The sequence below is a fragment of the Saimiri boliviensis genome, chromosome 1 (assembly GCF_048565385.1).
Source record: "Saimiri boliviensis isolate mSaiBol1 chromosome 1, mSaiBol1.pri, whole genome shotgun sequence".
NCBI classification, from domain to species: domain Eukaryota; kingdom Metazoa; phylum Chordata; class Mammalia; order Primates; family Cebidae; genus Saimiri; species Saimiri boliviensis.
In genome coordinates, this window is record NC_133449.1 from 10,147,156 (window position 1) to 10,166,227 (window position 19,072).

The 19,072-nt window shown below is 52.2% G+C and overlaps 1 protein-coding gene and 1 non-coding gene across 4 annotated transcripts; both read right to left on the reverse strand.

Annotated features, from left to right (window-relative positions):
* Positions 1-5,270: 5,270 nt before the first annotated feature.
* On the reverse strand, positions 5,271-13,313 carry ODC1 (ornithine decarboxylase 1). 3 transcript variants are annotated; one of them, XM_039463677.2, is made up of 12 exons: positions 13,230-13,313; positions 10,294-10,402; positions 10,070-10,188; positions 9,613-9,786; positions 9,231-9,403; positions 8,837-8,971; positions 8,625-8,706; positions 8,371-8,454; positions 6,899-7,061; positions 6,701-6,813; positions 6,402-6,616; positions 5,271-5,752 (listed from the first exon to the last, which is right to left on the reverse strand). In XM_039463677.2, the coding sequence occupies exons 3-12, from the start codon at positions 10,169-10,171 to the stop codon at positions 5,608-5,610; spliced, it is 1,386 nt and encodes a 461-aa protein (XP_039319611.1). In that variant the 5' UTR covers positions 10,172-10,188; positions 10,294-10,402; positions 13,230-13,313; the 3' UTR covers positions 5,271-5,607. The 3 variants fall into 3 exon arrangements, with proteins under 3 accessions (XP_039319611.1, XP_039319600.1, XP_010336244.1); XM_039463666.2 differs by lacking the exon at positions 13,230-13,313 and adding an exon at positions 12,957-13,221; XM_010337942.3 differs by lacking the exon at positions 13,230-13,313 and adding an exon at positions 12,414-12,603.
* On the reverse strand, positions 11,575-11,710 carry LOC120362233 (small nucleolar RNA SNORA42/SNORA80 family). Its single transcript, XR_005578194.1, has one exon. It is a non-coding gene; the product is annotated as a small nucleolar RNA SNORA42/SNORA80 family (small nucleolar RNA).
* Positions 13,314-19,072: the final 5,759 nt, after the last annotated feature.

The following is a 19,072-nucleotide window of genomic DNA, read 5'->3' on the forward strand; positions in this document are numbered from 1 at the left end:
TCCAGTGTTCCCTGGGAAGGCAAAGACACCCCAAAGGCAAAGACACGTGTCCCTGTGCCAAGAAGCCCAGACTTTCAGAGCTGTGGTGGCAGGCACAGCCTGGCTGGGGCAGGAGACTGGGGAGGGTGGGAGGGAGCTCAGGAGCAGGGGTAGCTGAGGCCAGCGCCAGTGGGGCGGCAGCCCCGGGAGGGCAGAGTGGGGCTCCCCACAGCCTCGGCCCCTCCAGCTCTTCCCAGCAGCCTGCGGGACTGCACCATGGCCTCCTGCAGCTCACGGAAGGGACAGGACCCTGGCCCACCCTGGAGCCACCTGCCCATGGCCTTTCCCAGCAGCGGCCAGGCTCTTGGGGCTCAAACGGGCTCCCAGGACCCAGAGATGACCAGAGTGACCAGGAAATGCCTCATCCCCTAGGAGTGTCTCTGTGCCTCTGTGTGTGGGTGTCTTGTGGGGTGTGTGTGTGACCGGGACGTGTGGTCTTAGTGTGCACTGTAGATGTGTGTGATGTTTGTGTGGTGTGTGGGGCATAGTGTGACTTTCTGTGTGTGTGATGTGGACTGTGTGGTATGTTTGTGTGTATGGTGGTGTTTGGGAGATGATACGACATTGTGTGCTGTGGATGTGTGTGGTGTATTTGCATGTGTGGTGGTGTGTGGGGCATGGTGTGACTTTGTGTGTGTGCTGTGGATGTGTATGGTGTGTTTGCATGTGTAGTGGTGTGTGGGGATGGGTGACTGTGCGCGATGTGGATGTGTGTGGTGTATTTGAGTGTGCAGTGGTGTGTGGGGATGGGTGACTGTGATGTGGATGTGTGTGGTGTGTTTGTGTGTGTGGTGGTGTGTGGGGCATCGTGTGACTGTGTGTATGTGATGTGGATGTGTGTGGTGTGCTTGTGTGGTATGTGGGGATGGTGTAACTGTGTGTGTGATGTGGATGTATGTGGTGGGTTTGTGTGTTGTGGTGTGTGGGGCATGGTGTGACTGTGTGCATGTGTGATGCGGATGTGTGTGGTGTGTGTGTTGTGTGGGGCATGGTGTGACTGTGTGTGTGATGTGGATGTGTGCTTTTGTGTTGTGTGTGGAGCATGGTATGACTGTGTGATGTGGATGCGTGTGGTGGTTTCTGAACATGGTGTAACTGTGTGTGTGTGTGTGTGTGTGTGTGATGTGGATGTGTGTGGTGGATTTGTGTGTGTTGTGTGTGGAGCATGGTGTGACTGTGTGTGTGTGATGTGGATGGGTGTGGTGTGTTTGTGTGTGTGTGTGGTGGTTTGTGGACATGGTGTAACTGTGTGTGTGATGTGGATGTGTGTGGTGTGCTTATGCAGGTCGTGGTGTGTGGGGCACAGTGTGACTGTGTGTGTGTGATGTGGATGTGTGTTGTGTGGGGGGCATGGTGTGACTGTGTGTGTGATGTGGATGTGTGTTGTGTGTTTGTGTGTTGTGGTGCATGGGACATGGTGTGATTGTGTGTGTGTGATGTGGATGTGTGTGGTGTGCTTGTGCGTGTCGTGGTGTGTGGGGTATGGTGTGACTGTGTGCACTGTGGATGTGTGTGATGGTGTGTACTGTGCTGTGTGTGTGTAGCATTGTGTGTGCTGTGGTGGACACGGGTCCACAGGTGGGTGGCTGGTGGGGTGCCACATGAGGCTGTTGAACGGCAGCCCTGGCAGCTCACTCCAGGAGGGTCAGGTGCGGCACCCAGCTCCGCAGCCTGAGAGGCTGGGCCTGGGCTCTGGGCACTGTGGTCCCCTGCCTGGCCCCCCGACAGTGGCCTCCCTCCCCACTGAGCTTCCCTGTCCTAGGCCTCCACGTCCCCTCCTCCAGGAAGCCTTCGGTGACCTCATCAAATCACTCCTGTCTTCTCCACTCTGGAGCCCTGCTCAGGAATGAGTGGATGAATGGAGAAGGGTCAGCGGTGGCTCCGCCCCATCTTCACACAGCTGGAAATGGAGGAGCCTGTGCCCTGGACACACACTGAGATCCAGGTGCCAGTCCCAGCTCCACCTCGAATGAGCCGCCTGGCGCTGGACACGCACTGTCTTCACCTGTAAACCATGTGGTCAGGGAATCATGGGTGCGGGCTTGATCCTGCCTGCCAGGGGGCAGAGGGAGTGAGTTCAGGGTCTTGGAGGATGGCAAGGGTCCTCAGCGGCAGGACTTGACCCCGAGCTTCCTACCTCCGGAGGTGGGGTCCCCAGGGCTAGGGTCAGGCACCCCAGTGGGGGTGGCAGAGTATGGAGCCAGGACAGCGTGGAGATGGTGAGGGTGGCTCGGGCAGCCTCTGGTGGGCTCTGCCTCTGGCTGAGGGACAGGGGCCAGGCACCAGCCCCGCAGGAGGGCGGGCGGGGAAGATCTGCCCTCCACCCACTCAGCCTGCCATGAGGGGTGGTCAGGGGAGGCCAGGTGGGGTCACCAGGCACTTGTGGGCGCAGGGGAGGATTGGGAACACCTCAGAGGTGATGGGGGCCACTGTGGGGACAGGCAAGGGGCAGCCAGGACCAAGCCTGCGGGACCCCACCAGCTGTTCACAGGGCTGGTTCTGCAACATGGGGTGGCGGGGGCAGGGGTTGGGCTGGGGGCTTCACCTGGGGGGCCTTAGGAAGCATTTTGGGGGTCAGGCGAGTGGTCTGGTGGGGGACGGGGCTGCCTGGAGCCCCTCCTCAAAGCCCCTGGTACCCTGGTGTGGCTGAGTCGGGAGCTCCGCGTCCAGACTATGCTCCAGTCTCACGGCCCTGTGACAGTCGAGCTGTCAGTGTTTGCCCAGTGGCCAAGGACTTGACAACCTTGTCCTGCCCCAACTACGCTGTCACTGCGGGGTGCTTCTGCCCCCTGGTGGCCACAGCCGGGAGGGCCGTCCAGGGATTGGGTGTGCTGGTCCCAGGAACTGCTTGCACCTGCTTTCGAGAAAAGCTTTCTGTTCTGAGTCGCATTTGATGACAGAGGAGGATGCTAAGGCCTGGAGGAGCCCCTGACGTCTTGTGGGCCACACAGCACACAGAAGGTGAAGCCAGGCTCCCAGTACCCAGGACCAGAGGCCTTATTGCCAGATAGCAATGTCAGACACAGTACAGGGCACCCAGTTACACTTGAATTTCACATCAAGCAGCAGTTTTGCAGCTGACATGTCCCGTGCAGTATCTTATATTTGTGCTGAATTTGGCAACCCTCCATGACAAGCCAGGGAGCGGAGCCCGCCCAACCCTGGGGTGGGTGAGAAGCTAGAGGGGCCAGGCCCCTGGCAGGCACCCCAGGGCCAGGTGGGTCACCCTCCTGGCAGAGCCACCCAGATCCAAACTGGCCCTTGCCTGGCAGGGCACCAGGCCTCCTCCCATGCAGAGCTGCCCCCCAGCTGTCCTGGCCTGGAGACCCCCGCTCCCCAGCTCACGAGCTCATCTGGGAAGGTCACCTGACAGCTCCGCCTAGGTAACCCCGGCTAGGGGCAGAGCACGCCTGGTCACAGCCCTCTTCAGCCTAGAGTCAGCACTGAGCATGGATAAAATTCTCACTGGCTTCACCAATCCTCCCTCATAGCAGCCCTGTCAGGAGGGCATCAGCTCAACGGCGGTGCCTGTGCCTAGTGAGGCGTGGGGCTGGGGCTGGCTAGTGCCTAGTGAGGTGAGGCCCGGGTCCAGCTGCACCTGTCCAGCTCCAGCCGAAATCGAAGCCACAGCAGGAACGCAGGGCCAGGTGCCACACTCTGTGATATTCTGGAGCCAAGGGTGCTTGGGGACGCCTCTGCCACTCTAGCAGGGAATAGGATTGGCAGAGAGCAAGGGCTGGGAGCATATCACCCTTGGTGAGAGAAGGATGGCTCATTCTAGTCAGCCATTGCTCAGCGAGAGCCCAAGAGCAGAGCCTGGCCGGCAAGGCAGGGCCCTGAGGACTCTTCGCCCTCCTAACTCACTGACTCACCTTGGGCGAGTCACTCGGCCTCTCTGGGCTTCATCTCGTCTGTAAAAGAGCTGGGAGAACTCAGAAAAGCCTTTTCTCCACGATGCCCTACCTTGAAACCCGATAGATGAGACTGGGTGACACGCGAGAGGGCAGAGCCCCCCACTTGCCCCTCCCCGCCCAACCCTGAGGCTTCTCAGGACCCTCGGGTGGGCACAGGGCCTGACTGCAGCGGGCTGACTCTTGCCTTCAGGAACAGTGCTCCAGCCGGGCCCGGAGACGGTGCACAGCAAGCCCCCAGACCCAGTATCAGGGAGGCCCATGCCAAAGAAGGTACATGGTGACAGGCAGAAAAGCCCCTAATGGCGGAGGGGACTAGGCAAACACTTCGAATCACTTAGGAAAGCCTAGGAACTTGCAAGAGAAGTGTGGTCCCCAGCTGAAGAGGTCACTGTTGGGGATGTGACTTCAAGCTGATTCACAAGGAATCTTCTATTGATGCGTGTGGGGGGGGGGCGGGGGGGGGGGGGGAGACAAGCCGAGCGAGGCCTGGAAAGGGGCAGGCCCCATCCACAAGAGGGTGCATCTTGGGAATTTCTTCCCTTTTACGATGGAAGACCTAATTTACCTTGGTGTCTGTCTAGCTCAAATTTCTTGGCACATAGTACATAACGCCAACTATTTTTAACATAATGGGTTCAATTCTGGGGAACTGCCCTCATTGGGGAGCTCAGAGTTACCCCAACACACCGGCATCCAACTTCTCAAGACTCCCAGAAGACAGGGCTGTGGACTACAGCACTCTTTCCAGCTTGTCGGAACCAACCTCTGGCTCGTGAAAAATCTGTTTTGGCAACTCTGATCCAGGAGACCAGATTTGGTGATGAGCCAAGCCCTGGGCTAACTCGGCAGCCACATGACGTAACTAGCAGTGACAGGAGGGCTCCTGTCTACTCTGGAACTCAGGGCTCAGGGGAAGGTGGTTTTGGAGAAAGGCAGGAGTCCCTCTTCAGCTTTGATTATATACATTCCTAACTTCTCACGGGTGTGAAGGTGGAAGGGGACACACAGTCTCTGCAGGCCAGGCTCAAAGGGCCTCCCAAACCTCCTGGGCACTGGCCTGGACAGGAGAGGCCCACCTACGTAGGTCCCACCACCAGGGGCTCTGCACACCAGGTTCACAGCCAATTCTGGACATTTTGGCTGGGCTGAGCAGATGTGCACCGTGCACGTGGGTGGATGGGGCTTCCGTCTCGCCCGTCCTGCTTCTACCTGTGTGTAGGTGGACCCACTCACTGTTCTCCGAGAATCCCAGAGCGAGCTCTATGGAACTTGTGAACCATCCGGAATGAACACACTGTAAAAACATCCCAATGCCTATTTATTTCAAGATGCTTTATTTTAAAAACAGGTCACAACCCTAAGCTTTTGGCCCATTCTGCCACTGTACAAGCTACAAACGCTTGTTCAGCAGCTGAGGAGCACTCTGAAGTAGCATGTCTGAAGAGTGAATAAAAATCCATATAAAACAAATATTCAAATAGTTTCCATAGGAACACAGATAAGTGTGACCCATATCCTAGTCTTCTGTGTGGCCGCATCGTGCAGACCCTACCCTTACAAAGACATTTCAAAACTAGCAGTAATTAAGTTAAATGGTCCTCCCAAATCCTTTAATTCAAGCTAAACTTGCAGTTAACAGCTACAAGAGTGATATCTACACATTAATACTAGCTGAAGCACAAGCTGCTGGGTGGCGTTCCATCCCACTCTCCCAAGCACAAGAAACAGGCAGGGTGCTGACGTCCTGTTCCTCTACTTCAGGTGGGAAGTCGGGGTTCTGGATTTGCTGCATGAGTTGCCTGATAGAGAAAAAGTAAAAACCTGACTCACTCCTAACTGGGCATCAGAGTATTGACTTCCCAACAGGAAACAATTCAATGTATTTTTTTTCCCTTTTTTGAGATAGGGTTTCTCTGTTACCCAGCCTGGAATGAATACAGTGGTGCCATCATAGCTCGCTGCAGCCTCAACCTCCCAGCCTCAAGCAATCTTCCCACCTCAGCCTCCCAAATAGCTGGGACTACAGGTGCCCACTACCATGCCCGACTAATTTAATTTTTTTGTAGAGACAGGGTCTCACTATGTTGCCCAGGCTGATCTTGAACTCCTGGGCTCAAGTGATCCTCCTGCCTTGATCTCCCAAAGTGTTGTGATTTCAGGTGTGAGCCACCATACCTGGCCAATTCAGTGTATTTCTCAAGCAAGCGTTTCTTCGGAATTATTACCATTTTGGTAATGAGGAAACCACAAGACACATGGCATTAACTTAAATATATTCCGGTTATATATAGAAATATCCTCATCAGTCTTTTCTAAAACTTTTCTTGGAAAAATATCCATTTGTATTTAATCTTAGGCAAGGCAATTTCTTATTCATCTAGACAAGCAGCACACATCCAGAAAGGTACCTATTCTTGGCAGCCCCATCGCCATGCCAGGCTTACTTACCATGCAGGCCCTGACATCACATAATAGATTGTCGGCCTCTGGAAGCCATTGAAAGTAGATGCAGCAGCAACAGTGTAAGCGCCCATGTTTTCAAAGAGCATCCAATCACCCACATGCATTTCAGGCAGGTCACAGCGCTCAACAATCCGATCGAGGCCATCACATGTTGGTCCCCATATGCTGGATGAATAATACTTCTCATCTGGTTTAGGTCTCTATAGAGAGAGAGAGAAAGTACTACTTAATTATACTTGTGACCAGTTATCTTAATTGTTGTATACAGTATGCTCAGAAGTTACCTTTTGTAGAAGGGGTTTCACATGTGCATGATCATACAGTATGCAATTGAATGATCCATAGACGCCATCATTCACATAATACATAAATGTCTGTTCACTCGACTCATCTTCATCTAGAAAGGCAGATCAACAATCTTAATGACTGCTTTTTGCATTAGCTTTCAGTTATACAGGCAATGATTCGTCCTTTATACATACCATCAGAGCCAGTCTGTTCCTTTAATACAATTTTCTTGGCAATGATATTAACTGCAAGTGTGAAAGCTGATGCAACATAATATCTACCGGGCTCAGCTATGATTCTCACTCCAGAGTCTGACGGAAAATATTTGTCCAACGCTGGGTTGATTACGCTGGTGATCTGAGAGTGAAACAGAAAAGAGCGGCATTTCATGGTGGGGAATTCACATGGGGAAGAACATCACAGGGTCTTGTGGAACGACATGAGACCAGGCATCAGCAGGCAGGTTTATCACTAACAAAAGCAGAAAAACACCTCCCCCAGGCACCCTCCCTCTCTCTTTTACGACGTTATGGGTATGATTTTATCAAAGAATAGTACACAACAAATTATTACCTAGGAAGGCGCCAAGATGTCAAAATATTTTTATTTAACAAATATATGCCAACAGGATAAAAATCCTATTCTGCCTACATCATGATTTTAACAAACCATGTGGATGTATTTTATAAATTCAAGCACCAATATAATGGCTTAACTTCCTAAGTGACTAAACATTTCAAATATTCTGAGGAGAGGAGGCACAGGTCTAGGAAAGCACATTTGGGGTAATGATTGCTACAGTCAGCACACACTCTGGAAAGACCACAGCAACATTTGTAATCTTTTTTTGGAGACAGGGTCTTACTCTGTCACCCAGGCTGAGTGCAGTGGCATGATCACGCCTCACTGCAGCCTCAACCTCCTGGGCTGAAGTGATCCTCCCACCTCAGCCTCCAAAGTAGCTGGGATTACAGGTGCCCGCTGCCACTACACCCGGCTAATGTTTACATTTTCTGTAGAGACAGGGTCTCCCTGTGTTGCCCAGACTGGTCTTAAACTCCTGGGTTCAAGTGATCCTCCCACCTCAGCCACCCAAAGTGCTGGATTACAGGTGTGAGCCACGATTTCCAATGTAACCAACTATCCAAGACTTCTGGGAAAGCTGATTCGCTCTTTAGAAAACCAAATGGTGGCCGGGCGCGGTGGCTCAAGCCTGTAATCCCAGCACTTTGGGAGGTCGAGGCGGGTGGATCACGAGGTCAAGAGATCGAGACCATCCTGGTCAACATAGTGAAACCCCGTCTCTACTAAAAACAAAAAATTAGCTGGGCATGGTGGCGCGTGCCTATAATCCCAGCTACTCAGGAGGCTGAGGCAGGAGAATTGCCTGAGCCCAGGAGGTGGAGGTTGCGATGAGCCGAGATCGTGCCATTGCACTCCAGCCTGGGTAACGAGCGAAACTCCATCTCAAAAAAAAAAAAAAAAAAAAAAAGAAAACCAAATGGTATTAAGTGCAATGTTAGATAGCACAGAGAAATCACTCAAAATATCACACCAGGACACTTCAGCCCATTTCGATATTTGTTAAGAAACTTAAATTTTGAAATATTCCAAAAAGAAATTCGCTAAAACAGCTACTGTGTATTATAGTTTTGTTCTAAATTACCTCTTCAAACTTAAGCTTCACATCCTCAGATCCAGGAAAGCCACCGCCAATGTCAAGCAAATACATACTGAAACCAACCTCAGCCTAGAATCAAGAAAATAAGTCAGCCACATCCACAGCTAGTAACAAAAACATATGCCGCAGATAGGTTTAAACCCATGTAATACAGGACCAACTGCCACAAAAAGTTAACTCTAGAATTAATTATTGTCAGTTGTGCCCTGCCCTTCCCTAACAGGGTCACATATACTCACCGCCATGTCAAATACACAGCGGGCGTCCGTGATTGCCTGCACAAAGGTCTCGGGATCGGTACAGCCGCTTCCTACGTGGAAGCTAGGGTAAATAAAGAGACGAAGACACTGTGGCTTAGTATTTCTTAAAATAATAACAAACACTGGGAGAAAGCCTGTAAAACTTGAACGGTTTAATGTCTTGGCCTCTAGCTATGCCACCAAGATCTCACCTGACACCAATGACATCGATATTTAGCTCTTTCGCCCGTTCCAAAAGGAGCCTGCTGGCTTTGAGTGTGGCACCGAATTTAACACTGAGACGACAGATTGCTTTGGAATCATCAGTGGCAATCCGCAAAACCAACCTACAAGCAAGCAAAGTGTAGCATATGTCTCACCATAGACGTTCACTGACAGCCGCGATGAAAATACAATCTTGTTCTATACTGTCACTGATATATTCTGTAGTTTGAGTCTAATAATCAAGCTTCGCGACCCAATAGAGGGTTTCAAGTACTTTCTACTAAAGTAGAGAAATACAATCATCAGAAATTTAAATTTGTTTGATAAGAATCTACATATCTTATGCCCCCGATCTTGCCCTCAGATAGGGGAATAACTCACTTTGCTTTTGGATGTGCCCTGGCAACCTTCATCAACTCAACTTCACTATCAAAAGTCATCATCTGGACTCCATTATTAGCAGCGTACTTAATCTGAGATACTTGTTTACAAGGGTTTGCATAGATAATCCTCTCCGGAGACACCCCCAGACTCTGCACCAACTGTATTTCAGTCTGAAAAAGAAAAATGGTGTCATGCTATCCATATGCGGCTAACAGGTGGAATAAACAGAAAAGCATGGGAAGCTGTCATGTGCCCCGGCCCACCGCCACCTCCCTTTAGTGAGCGTTTATTGCCCAAAAAACACAACTTGCATCTGCCCTGTGGGGAACACAAGGACCATTTTATACAAGTGCTTTTGAGAGCTGTTGCTTTTGCTTACCTTGCTAGCACAGTCAAACCCTGTCCCAATAGCAGCAAGGGTATTCACGATGGCTCTGCTATCATTACATTTGACTGCATAAAAGGGAGTCACACGAGGGAGGGCTTTTAACCACCTTAGATGTTTCTTTAGAATATCTCCCAGGTCTGCGACATAGAAGGCATCCTTATCATCCTGAAACAAGAGTGGTCACGGGTGACTCACTAGCAGCCTTACCACACCACACCGACAGCCAGCAACCTTCTCTTTCCCATCAGTCACAATGAATCCTGCTCTTTTGAATGTAGCCATTGATATGAGTACTGATATTATCATTATTATTTCACCACCAGTGAATTAATTTCTACATTCCCTAACAAGACGTGTAAGTCTCACTGCTCTTCCTTAGACCTTGCCAAAGCTTTCCACTTGCCTGGCACTCTCAGCTGCACTGCCAGCATGGACCTCATATACTTACAGAAGAAGAAACTTCATTAATTTTTTGGTCCAGAATGTCCTTGGCAGTAAAACCTTCATCAAGGAAGTGGCAGTCAAACTCTTCATTACCAAAGCTGTTCATGATTTCTTGCTGTTCCTCTGAAATGCAACAAAATGCAAATAGACGGGAGAAATTCACTCAGAAGCCTTAGCAATACAATCCTTAAGATCAGCCTGCAACACAAATGTAAACTGAATACTTACATGGAAAACTAAGAGATGGATTGAAAGAAGTATTCCCAGCTTTTCACAAAGGCAACTCTCTAGGAACTCCAAATCCCTCTACGCGTGCCCTTGGAGCAGCAGTGACAATCTGAGACATAAAAACACAGAATTTGCTGTCTACCTCAGGAACACATCAAGTTGAAGATGCAGAACTCGGAGCACACGCGGTGCTAATCATGCTCCAGATATGAACCAGTCACTCACTGGCCTAGTCATCCCAATCATTACTAGGTATAAGGCACGTGATTCCATAAACCTTGGCAGTGTAAGGACACCACAAATTCAATACCAGGTTTTTCCAAGGTAGCACACTAAGCATTTCAACTATTTGTACCAAAAAAATGTCGAATGCAAGTTTCAGGAGCTTATCTGCACTTACCTCACTGATACGGAAAAAAGTTTTATAATGGTCTGCTGTATTTCAGAGGTTTCAGTTCTTTAGCAACTTAAAACAGCACTATAGCCTTTTTATTACTTTTTAATTTTATTTTTTGAGACAGAGTCTCACACTGTCACCCAGGCTAGAGTGCACTGGTGTGATCTTGGCTCACTGCAGCCTCTGCCTTCCGGGCTCAAGTGATTCTCCTGCCTTACCCTCCCGGGTAGCCAGGATTACAGGTGCCTGCCACCACACCCGGCTAATTTTTGTGTTTTTAGTAGAGACGGGGGTTTCGCCATATTGTCCAGCTGGTCTCCAACTCCTGACCTCAGGTGACCCACCCATCTGGGACTCCAAAGTGCTGGGATTACACTACAGCCTTTATATACAGCCATACAAATACCTTGCTATTTCCTACTTCCACTAAGTCTTAGAATGATTTTTACTGATCAACAGGCATCATGGAAATGGCCTGGAGCATTGGAGATTTGACAAGCTAATTTTGATGTATTAGCTGGGTATATACTTTTACAAAACTGTAATCTTCAAGTCAACTCATCACATTGTATTGCAGTTGCTGCTACCCGATCAGAACTCGGTATCCTTAAACCCGTGTTGCCTACCAAGTTTAGCAGTTCCAGGAATGCCAACTGTCCTTGCAGGCACTCTCGTATTTGCTTAGCTATGAGATAAAACCCCCTGAGAATAATCTGGGCTAACTGCACCAACAAGAAAAATCAGCAAGAACATCATGCTAGTAACAAGAAAAGCCACTGTCTTTGGCTTTCATGAAATGTGGCACTTGTGAACCCGTTTTCTTAAAATTATTTATGTTAACCTTTAAAAATTTCTGCCAGGTAGAGTAGAGCTTTCTTCTTTTCCACTGTGCAAGCCACTTCAGCGCCAGCAGCCTACGGGCACAGAGGCCAGGCAATGGTTTGGGGACACAGTTTGCTCTGGCATGGGTTACTACGACAGGCCCAGGGGGACGGGCCTGTCATAAATCCAAACCCATGCATCGCAGAAGTTGCTTCTTTAAAGCTCTATCTAATGTGACTTTTTGGCATTGTCAATCTGCAAGTTGGCTAAATCACCTCTCAGAGAAGGCAGGAGAGTAACACTAACAAAATCATTTTTGTTTTAGAGATGGTTATGTGTTTTTGTTTATATAAAGACTATTTACAATTTAATAGGCTCACACAGTCACACAGTGGACCAATTAAGGCCTTGTTAAATATTTTTAAAGCAATATTCAGGCCTAAACTTGAAAAGTTTTAATTCACTTTTAATATGCAACTTTTTTTTTTTTTTTTTTTTTGCTTTTCTGTGTCTTTTAAAGCCTCACTTAAGTAACTTGAATATATTTTACTGAAGAACACCTTTTGCTCTTTCTGTAACAGCTAAGTTATTTAAAATGGTCACTCAATTAACACAAGAGGGTAATGGGCTCATTCAAACAAATTCTGAAAACATTTCACAAGTCATGAAGGTCGGCCCAATTTGATGTTTAAACAAAGTCAGCCAACACATTCTTTGTCCTCTCCAGACCTATTCCTGGGAGGTGCTGCCTTCTACACTTTCACCAATTATTTTCGGCTTCGCAAACAGCACAATCAGCCTTTTCCGAAAACCTTAGGGCTGGCTCCCCGGTGCACCATCCGTTCACCCGCGCCAAGCTGTTCCGAAATTACCTAGTCATTCAGAGTCCTTAAATAAATACCTCCAAGTCATGGCTGGCCGAGCATCTAGTATCACAGCTACAAGACTATCTTAGCTCTACCCACTCCCGCGGTTTCCAAATTGGTGTCATCTGTTCTGTACACACAGCGAAAAACCAGACGGAAACTGAAGGTACCGAGGCCGGGGCCCGGCTCATCTGCACGAAGGCGAGCCCGGGCCCTGCTCCCCTGCACTTGCCGCGCGCCCGCCAGGGCCTCCCCAACGGCTCCCGGGCCCGCGCGCGGCCGCCGACGGGCTGGGGAAGAAGCCGGAGCCGGGACTCAGGTCTCCGGAAGGGTCTCCGCCAAGCCTCTCCAGCCCCGGGTTGGGAAGACGCGGGCAGGACGCGGCGCCGGGGGTACCTCCGTCCCGCCGCGGGAAACCCCCGGGCCCGAAAGAAGCGGCGCCCAAAGGTCGCGGCCCGCCCGGCGACCACGTGTCTCCGCACGCCGGCGAGGCGCGCCGCACACGTGCCCGGGGCCCGCCGCCCGCCCCGGCTCCCGCCCTCGCAACCTCCCTGCCTCCGCGACCAGGCGGCCCTCACCTCAGAGCGCCCGGGTGCCGCGGGCCAGCCCCATGGGGAAGCGCAGTCGCCGGGGCAGAAGCCGCAGCCGCAAGAGCAGGAGCGCTCGGCCGCCCCCGCCGCGCCCGTCAGCGCCTGGCTCCCGCCCGCCGGAGACGCCGGCCCAAGGTGGCGCCGGAGCTGCAGGCAGAGGGGCGGCCGGCGGCGGCGGCAGCGGCTACGGGAGGGACTGACAAAGCCCCACGGCGCGCCGCTCCCTACTTATAGCGCCGGCGGGTCGCCATGGAGACTCACCAGCTCAAACCAGCCGCGATCGGTTCCGGCCGGGACGCCGCCGGGGGAGGAGCGGGGGCTCGGCGGCGGCCAACCCGGGCCCGCGTGGAGCTGGCGGGGCGCGAGCGGGCCGACGTCAGCGCCTCCGAGCGCCGCCCGCCGCACGCGTGCCCTCCGCCCCCGGCCTCGCGCCCCGCCTTCCCCGCCCTGCGGCGACACCGCCCCTCCCCGCCCTGCGGCGGCCGCGCCCGCTAGGAGCTGGTCCGCGCACGCGCACTACGCCTCAGGCCCTGGTGCCGCGGCGGCTGAATGGCGGAACCTGCGCCTCCAGAGTTGTGCTTCCACCTGGCGTTTAGTGCCTGGTGCCCGAGGGCGGAAAAGGGAAATCGCGAGCCGAGGACGAGTGTGCTGGCCACGTGGGCCCCTCCAGGCGGACTCTGGACCCTGCCGTCCGCCGCTCTGGTGCGAGGGACCTGGAGGTGATCCCGGTGCCGCTCCGCTCCCACTAGCGAGGGAGCAGAGGCGCGGGAGGGAAGGGGCGTCCGGGAGTCGCCAGCACGGCGGGGGCAAGGCTGGCAGTCGCCTTCACGCCCCCGCGCTGGAAGTCTCGTCTTTGTAACATCAAGGTGTCCTGTAACTAGATGTGGCCTGGCCTACGGAGGTGGTTTCTCCAGTGAAGCCTGGACCCACCCAGGGCTTGAGGGGAGCCAGGTCCTGAGCCCCCAAGGCGCCCACGGTACCCTCCGCTCTACTGGATAGAGCTCTTTAGTAACGAAGCGTCTTTAAGGGCGGCTCTCTGGCGCGCTCTGAAAGTTACAGAAGTCCCAAAATGCCTGGACCAAAAACAGCTAAACAGTGAATGCATAAGGGAAAAAGCCACGTGGGAAATTCGAGTCCCTAGGAGCGCCAGGGGACGCCTCTGGAGGTGGACTGCCACTCACCCCAGGCCACGCTGGAATGCCCGCACCTTGCAGGCTCTGGACTTGAACTGGGAACGCTTTTTTTTTTTTTTTTTCCTTTCATTTTTACCATTCATTCCCTTTTAGACAATCCAGACAGGATATGTTCCTTCTTAGGGTGGGGACTTCGGCAGACTGGAGTGCGGCCTGTGAAGAGTTAAAGAGAGGAGAGATCTAGATCTGGCCCTGGGTGGGTGCGGTGGGGTCGGAGGAGCCAGCTGTCCACTTGCTGTGTGCTGTTGGACAAGTTACCTCTCTTCTCTGGGCCTCAGATGACCCAAGGATCCTTACATATCTGTATAGCTACAAAGCCCTGTGAGGTTTTGAAAACCTTCCCTGGTACCCAAGGCCGGGTCTCAGGCACAGTCAGCGATACCTATTTAATGAATGCATGCATAAATGAATGAATGGATGATCCAGCTCTTCCTGGAGCAGGCGCGACTTCCAGAGAAACAGAAACAGGGCAAAGGCGAGCCCTAAGCAGAAGTGAGTCTTCTTCCTAGGTGAAGCGATGTCGGGGTGGAATGCCTCTATCAACTTTATTGCATAGTCCTTGAGCACCCACCCAGCCCCACGTGCCCTGGGCTACAGGGAGGGAGAGGGGAGTTAGCCTCACCCTTAACAAGCTTAATTGTTGATGACATTAACCATCAGAACCCATCAGAGAACGTTTTAGCCTCCAGTTCTCAATGGGACATCTTTGATTCAGTGGTGTTGCGGACTTTGTGCCTCTCTGGAAGGAAACACTTTGTTCCAATGACGCAATTTTCCTCACACTCCGGAAGTCTCCTGCCCTACCAGAAATGCCCAGCTTCCTGGCACACCTACCAGCCAGTCATTCCCAACAGTGCCCAGTACGCAGCCTCCCAGCAGAGGGCCTGGATGTCTTGGCAGGTGGTATCCCCCCCACCCCCACCCCGTAGCAGCCTGGGGTGGCCAGATAGAAACATTTAACTGGAAGATAGAGGCCTCAGGGAGCCGGGAGTGCTCCAGGTGGCACACACAAGCCACTCACACTGGTGTCGCCCACATACCTTCCTCTCCCACCAACCCACCTCAAAGCCCAAACTCCTGCCCACATGCTTGCACTGTCCTCTGGGAAGGTGAGGGGATAGCTTAGCAGGGGGAACAGGAGGGAAGGAGGCTGACTGCTTCCCCGGAGCTCTGCTCTGCAGCTGCAGGAAGACCCTGAGAGGGCCTTGGCAGCAGAACTGTGGACAAGGCCTGAGTCATGAAACCCAGCCACTCACCTGGATTCCAGAAGCTCAGATGGTGGTGACTAAACCTGGCCTTACTCAAGATGCATGACTTTATTGTCTTTCAATGTATTTTCAGTAAACTTCATCCTCTCCCTTACTATTTTTTTTCTTAGGAGAAAAGCAACAGATCCTTGTAAAAATACATGATGCCAATCACGTGGAGATGAGTTTTTTTTTTTTCTAAGACGGAGTCTCACTCTGTTGTCCAGGCTAGAGTTCAGTGGCATGATCTCGGCTCACTGTAGCCTCTGCCCCCTGGGCTCAGGTGATTCAGCCTCCTGAGTTGCTGGGATTACAGGTGTGCACCACCACACCTGGCTAATTTTTGTATTTTTAGCAGAGATGGGGTTTTGCCATTTTGGCTGGGCTGATCTCAAACTCCTGACCTCAAGTGATCCGCCCACCTCAGCCTCCCAAAGTGCTGGGATGACACGTATGAGCCACCGTACCTGGCTGAAGATGAGATTTCTGTGTGTGGTGCTAAAAGAGTGAATGAAAACATCAGATACCTCACTGGACATGCTACTAAGAGCTTAGTCATCCCACCTGAGTTCTGGGGCCAACTCCCGTGTTCTTACGTGTCCTTGGGCTCCCACCCTCACCCTGTGCCACTCGTTACGAAAGCTTGGACATCGCTCTGCCTCTCTGGGTTCAGGCTACCTACCTGTAAATGGGGGTGTTTGGACTGGATGGGTGAAAGCTCAGTTTCTTCTTGCCTTCTGATGTTTGATTCAGAAAACAAAAACATGTCTGCTGAAGGAGGTGTCTTTTTTATTCTTTGCTAACTTACATGAAAAGGCTTATAAAGGTATATAGGTGATGGCAGACTTAAGCAGTCACCCTTATTATTATTTTTTGAGATGGAATCTTGCTCTGTTGCCCAGGCTGGAGTGCAGTGGCACAATCTTGGCTCACTGCAACCTCCGCCTCCCGGGTTCAAGCAATTCTCCTGCCTCAGCCTCCCAGGTAGCTGGGAATCCAGGTGCTCACCACCACACCCAGCCGATTTTTGTATTTTTAGTAGAGATGGGGTTTCACCGTGTTGGCCAGGCTGGTCTTGAACTCCTGACCTCAAGTGATCTGCCCACCTCGGCCTCCCAAAGTGCTGAGATTATAGGTGTGAGTCACCGTGCCCGGCATCACCCTTACTGAAAAGAATTAGAAGACAATAACTACAAGAATTTGTGTATCCATTACTCAATATTGTAATGTTTGTGATGTTGAGAGCTTTCTGGAAAATGGGTTCGGGCCCTGCTTATGTGTCCATGGTCATATTCTACTTCACCGAACTCCTTCCAGAAGCATAGAAGAGTGGACTGTGGAGGAGGTTTATGACCTCCAGCCCCAGGAGGACTTTGGAAGGTTAGCACGTGCCCTGGCAAGGGTACCGTAACTCAGGACACCTGAGCAACGGGGACTAGTCACTGGATGCTCTAGTCCAATCTGGATGTTTGACCAAAAATAGTTTTCCCTACTCACCAGTTCTCTAACTTTGACTTGTTTTAGATGTTTCTGAAAAATGCAATCCACCGCCCAAGGTGGAAAGTGTGCCATCTCTATTCATAATCCGAATGGCGTGCCTGAGGCATAGAAAGCAGCTTTCCGGGAGGCTCTCCTTCCTCTGAGCAACAGTGGCGTCATCAGAGAAGTGGCGCTCCTCCAAAAGATCTGCTGGAAGCAGAGGACGCTCCTGTTTAAGTGGAAGTCCCGGGATTTTTTGTTTTATAAAGTGTTACATCATGGCCCCACCTTGCCCCAGCCCTGGTGTGGCTCACTGGGCAGCTGCTGGAGCAGAGCCAAATAGGAGGAACTGGGTCAGGATCTCTTGGAGCCCGTAGGTGCCCTGGGGGGGTGGGCACTGAGAAGTGGGGGGGGGGGCACTTCTGGAAGAGGGGGGCCACTGTGTGGAGCTGAGCATTTGGAAGAGTTCATTTTTTTTTTTTTTTTTCTTGAGGCACAGACTCACTCCGTCACCCAGGCTGGAGTGCAGTGGCTCGATCTTGGCTTGCTGCAGTCTCTGCCTCCTGGGTCAAACGATTCTTGCGCCTCAGCGTCCTGAGTAGCAGAGACTACAGGCGTGTGCCGCCATGCCTGGCTCATTTTTTGTATTTTTAGTAGAGATGGGGTTTCTCCATGTTGGCCAAGCAGGTCTCAAATTCCCAACCTCAAATGATCCGCCCGCCTCGGCCTCCCAAAGTGTTGGGATTACAGGCGTGAGTACCGCACCCAGCCTGGAAGAGTTCATTTTGATGGGGAAAGTGATGTTTATCATTATTTTGCTTCCCACAGCCTTGTCTTTTTCAGTGGACAGAAGTCAGAGTCCCATCAGGCCTGTACAGAGTCAGTATTCAGACCCGCCATCTGAGGTGTGGACAGAAGCTTTGCCATCTGCCTACTTGGCTTGTGTATTTCAAGCCCTTTACTGGTGGCCCTTGGTCCACAGAGTAAAGTCCAAACACCTTAGCCTGCCCCCCAGGACCCTCTGAGGCCTGCCCACCCCCCGCGCCCTGCCTCTTCTGCCACCCCAGCTCCCTGAACCACTGCCGCTCCGAAGCCCCCGCCCCTGCTGCCATAACGTGAGTCACATGGTGTGGGCACCTTTCTTTCCCACCTCGATCCTGCCTTCCCCTCCCTGAAACTTGTCCTTTGAAGTCAGGATCATGATTTGCTTCTCTTCATATGTCCAGTTTCTAGCCCAGTTCCTGGCACACAAAGCCATTCAATAGTGTCAAGATGAAACTGGGTTTAGTAGCATCTGTGGGCTATTGGGGACCAAAGAAAGTGAGGCTGTGCTGAAAAATCATCCTTTGTGGTTGCCGCGCCAGTGATGAGCTCAGCAGAATTTCTCCCCACGTGTGATCTAAAATTAGAGGAACAGAGACCCTGGGTGTTCTTCCTTTGCTCATGTATTTGTTGATTCGTTCCATACATGTCTGCTGAGGGCCACCCATGTGCAGGTGGAGTGTGGGAAAAGGGTGGACCCTCAATCGCTGGGCCGGGTTCCTGCGGACCAGCAGGGAATTTATGAGCCACGAGAAGCCTTGCCTTCACCCAGCGCCTGAGGAAACTGCCTGTTCTGTTTTCTTTTTTCCTAAGCTCCTGGTGACTCCCTCTGACCCAACAAGTCACAGCACCTCTGCTGGGCTTTGCCACTGCCCCATTTTTGCCAGAGCCTCACCCTGGTGGGGCCCCACCTCTGGGAAGCCCCAGCGCCTGCAAGATTTTTTCCTCGCATGACAGGGAGCAGCGTGCGGAGGGGGCCTTGCACAACCTGGGTCTCCTGGAAGGCGTGTGCTCTGCCCAGGGGCAGTGTGAGCACCCATCCCTGCCGAGTCAGAGGCGGGACCATCCAGAGGGCCTGTGGCTGGGGTCTGCTACTCCAAGCCTTCCCGGCCCTCCAAGGGGTGGGGTGCCCTGAGGGGGTGCTCCCTGTCTGTTCCAACAGCTGTGAGTGCTTGCCCTGTGCCAGTGTTCCTGCCAGGTGCCAGGGAGAAGGAGGGGAGGCAAAGGAGGTCCCTGTGCTCCAGGAACTCATGGTCCAGAGTAGAGGCTGCCCTAGGCTTGTGCTTTACAGGTTCTGGTCCCTGGGGCAGTGGTCACACAGACAGAGGAGAGGGACACAGGTCAGGGAGCAGGGGCCTGGGCT

Coding starts and splice junctions, on each gene's coding strand:
- ODC1 (XM_039463677.2), bottom strand. CDS start 10,171: ATGAACAGCTTTGGTAATGAAGAGTTTGACTGCCACTTCCTTGATGAA. Junction 8,707..8,836: donor ATCGATGTCATTGGTGTCAG/GTGAGATCTTGG, acceptor TATTTACCCTAG/CTTCCACGTAGGAAGCGGCT. Junction 6,814..6,898: donor GGAACAGACTGGCTCTGATG/GTATGTATAAAG, acceptor CTGCCTTTCTAG/ATGAAGATGAGTCGAGTGAA.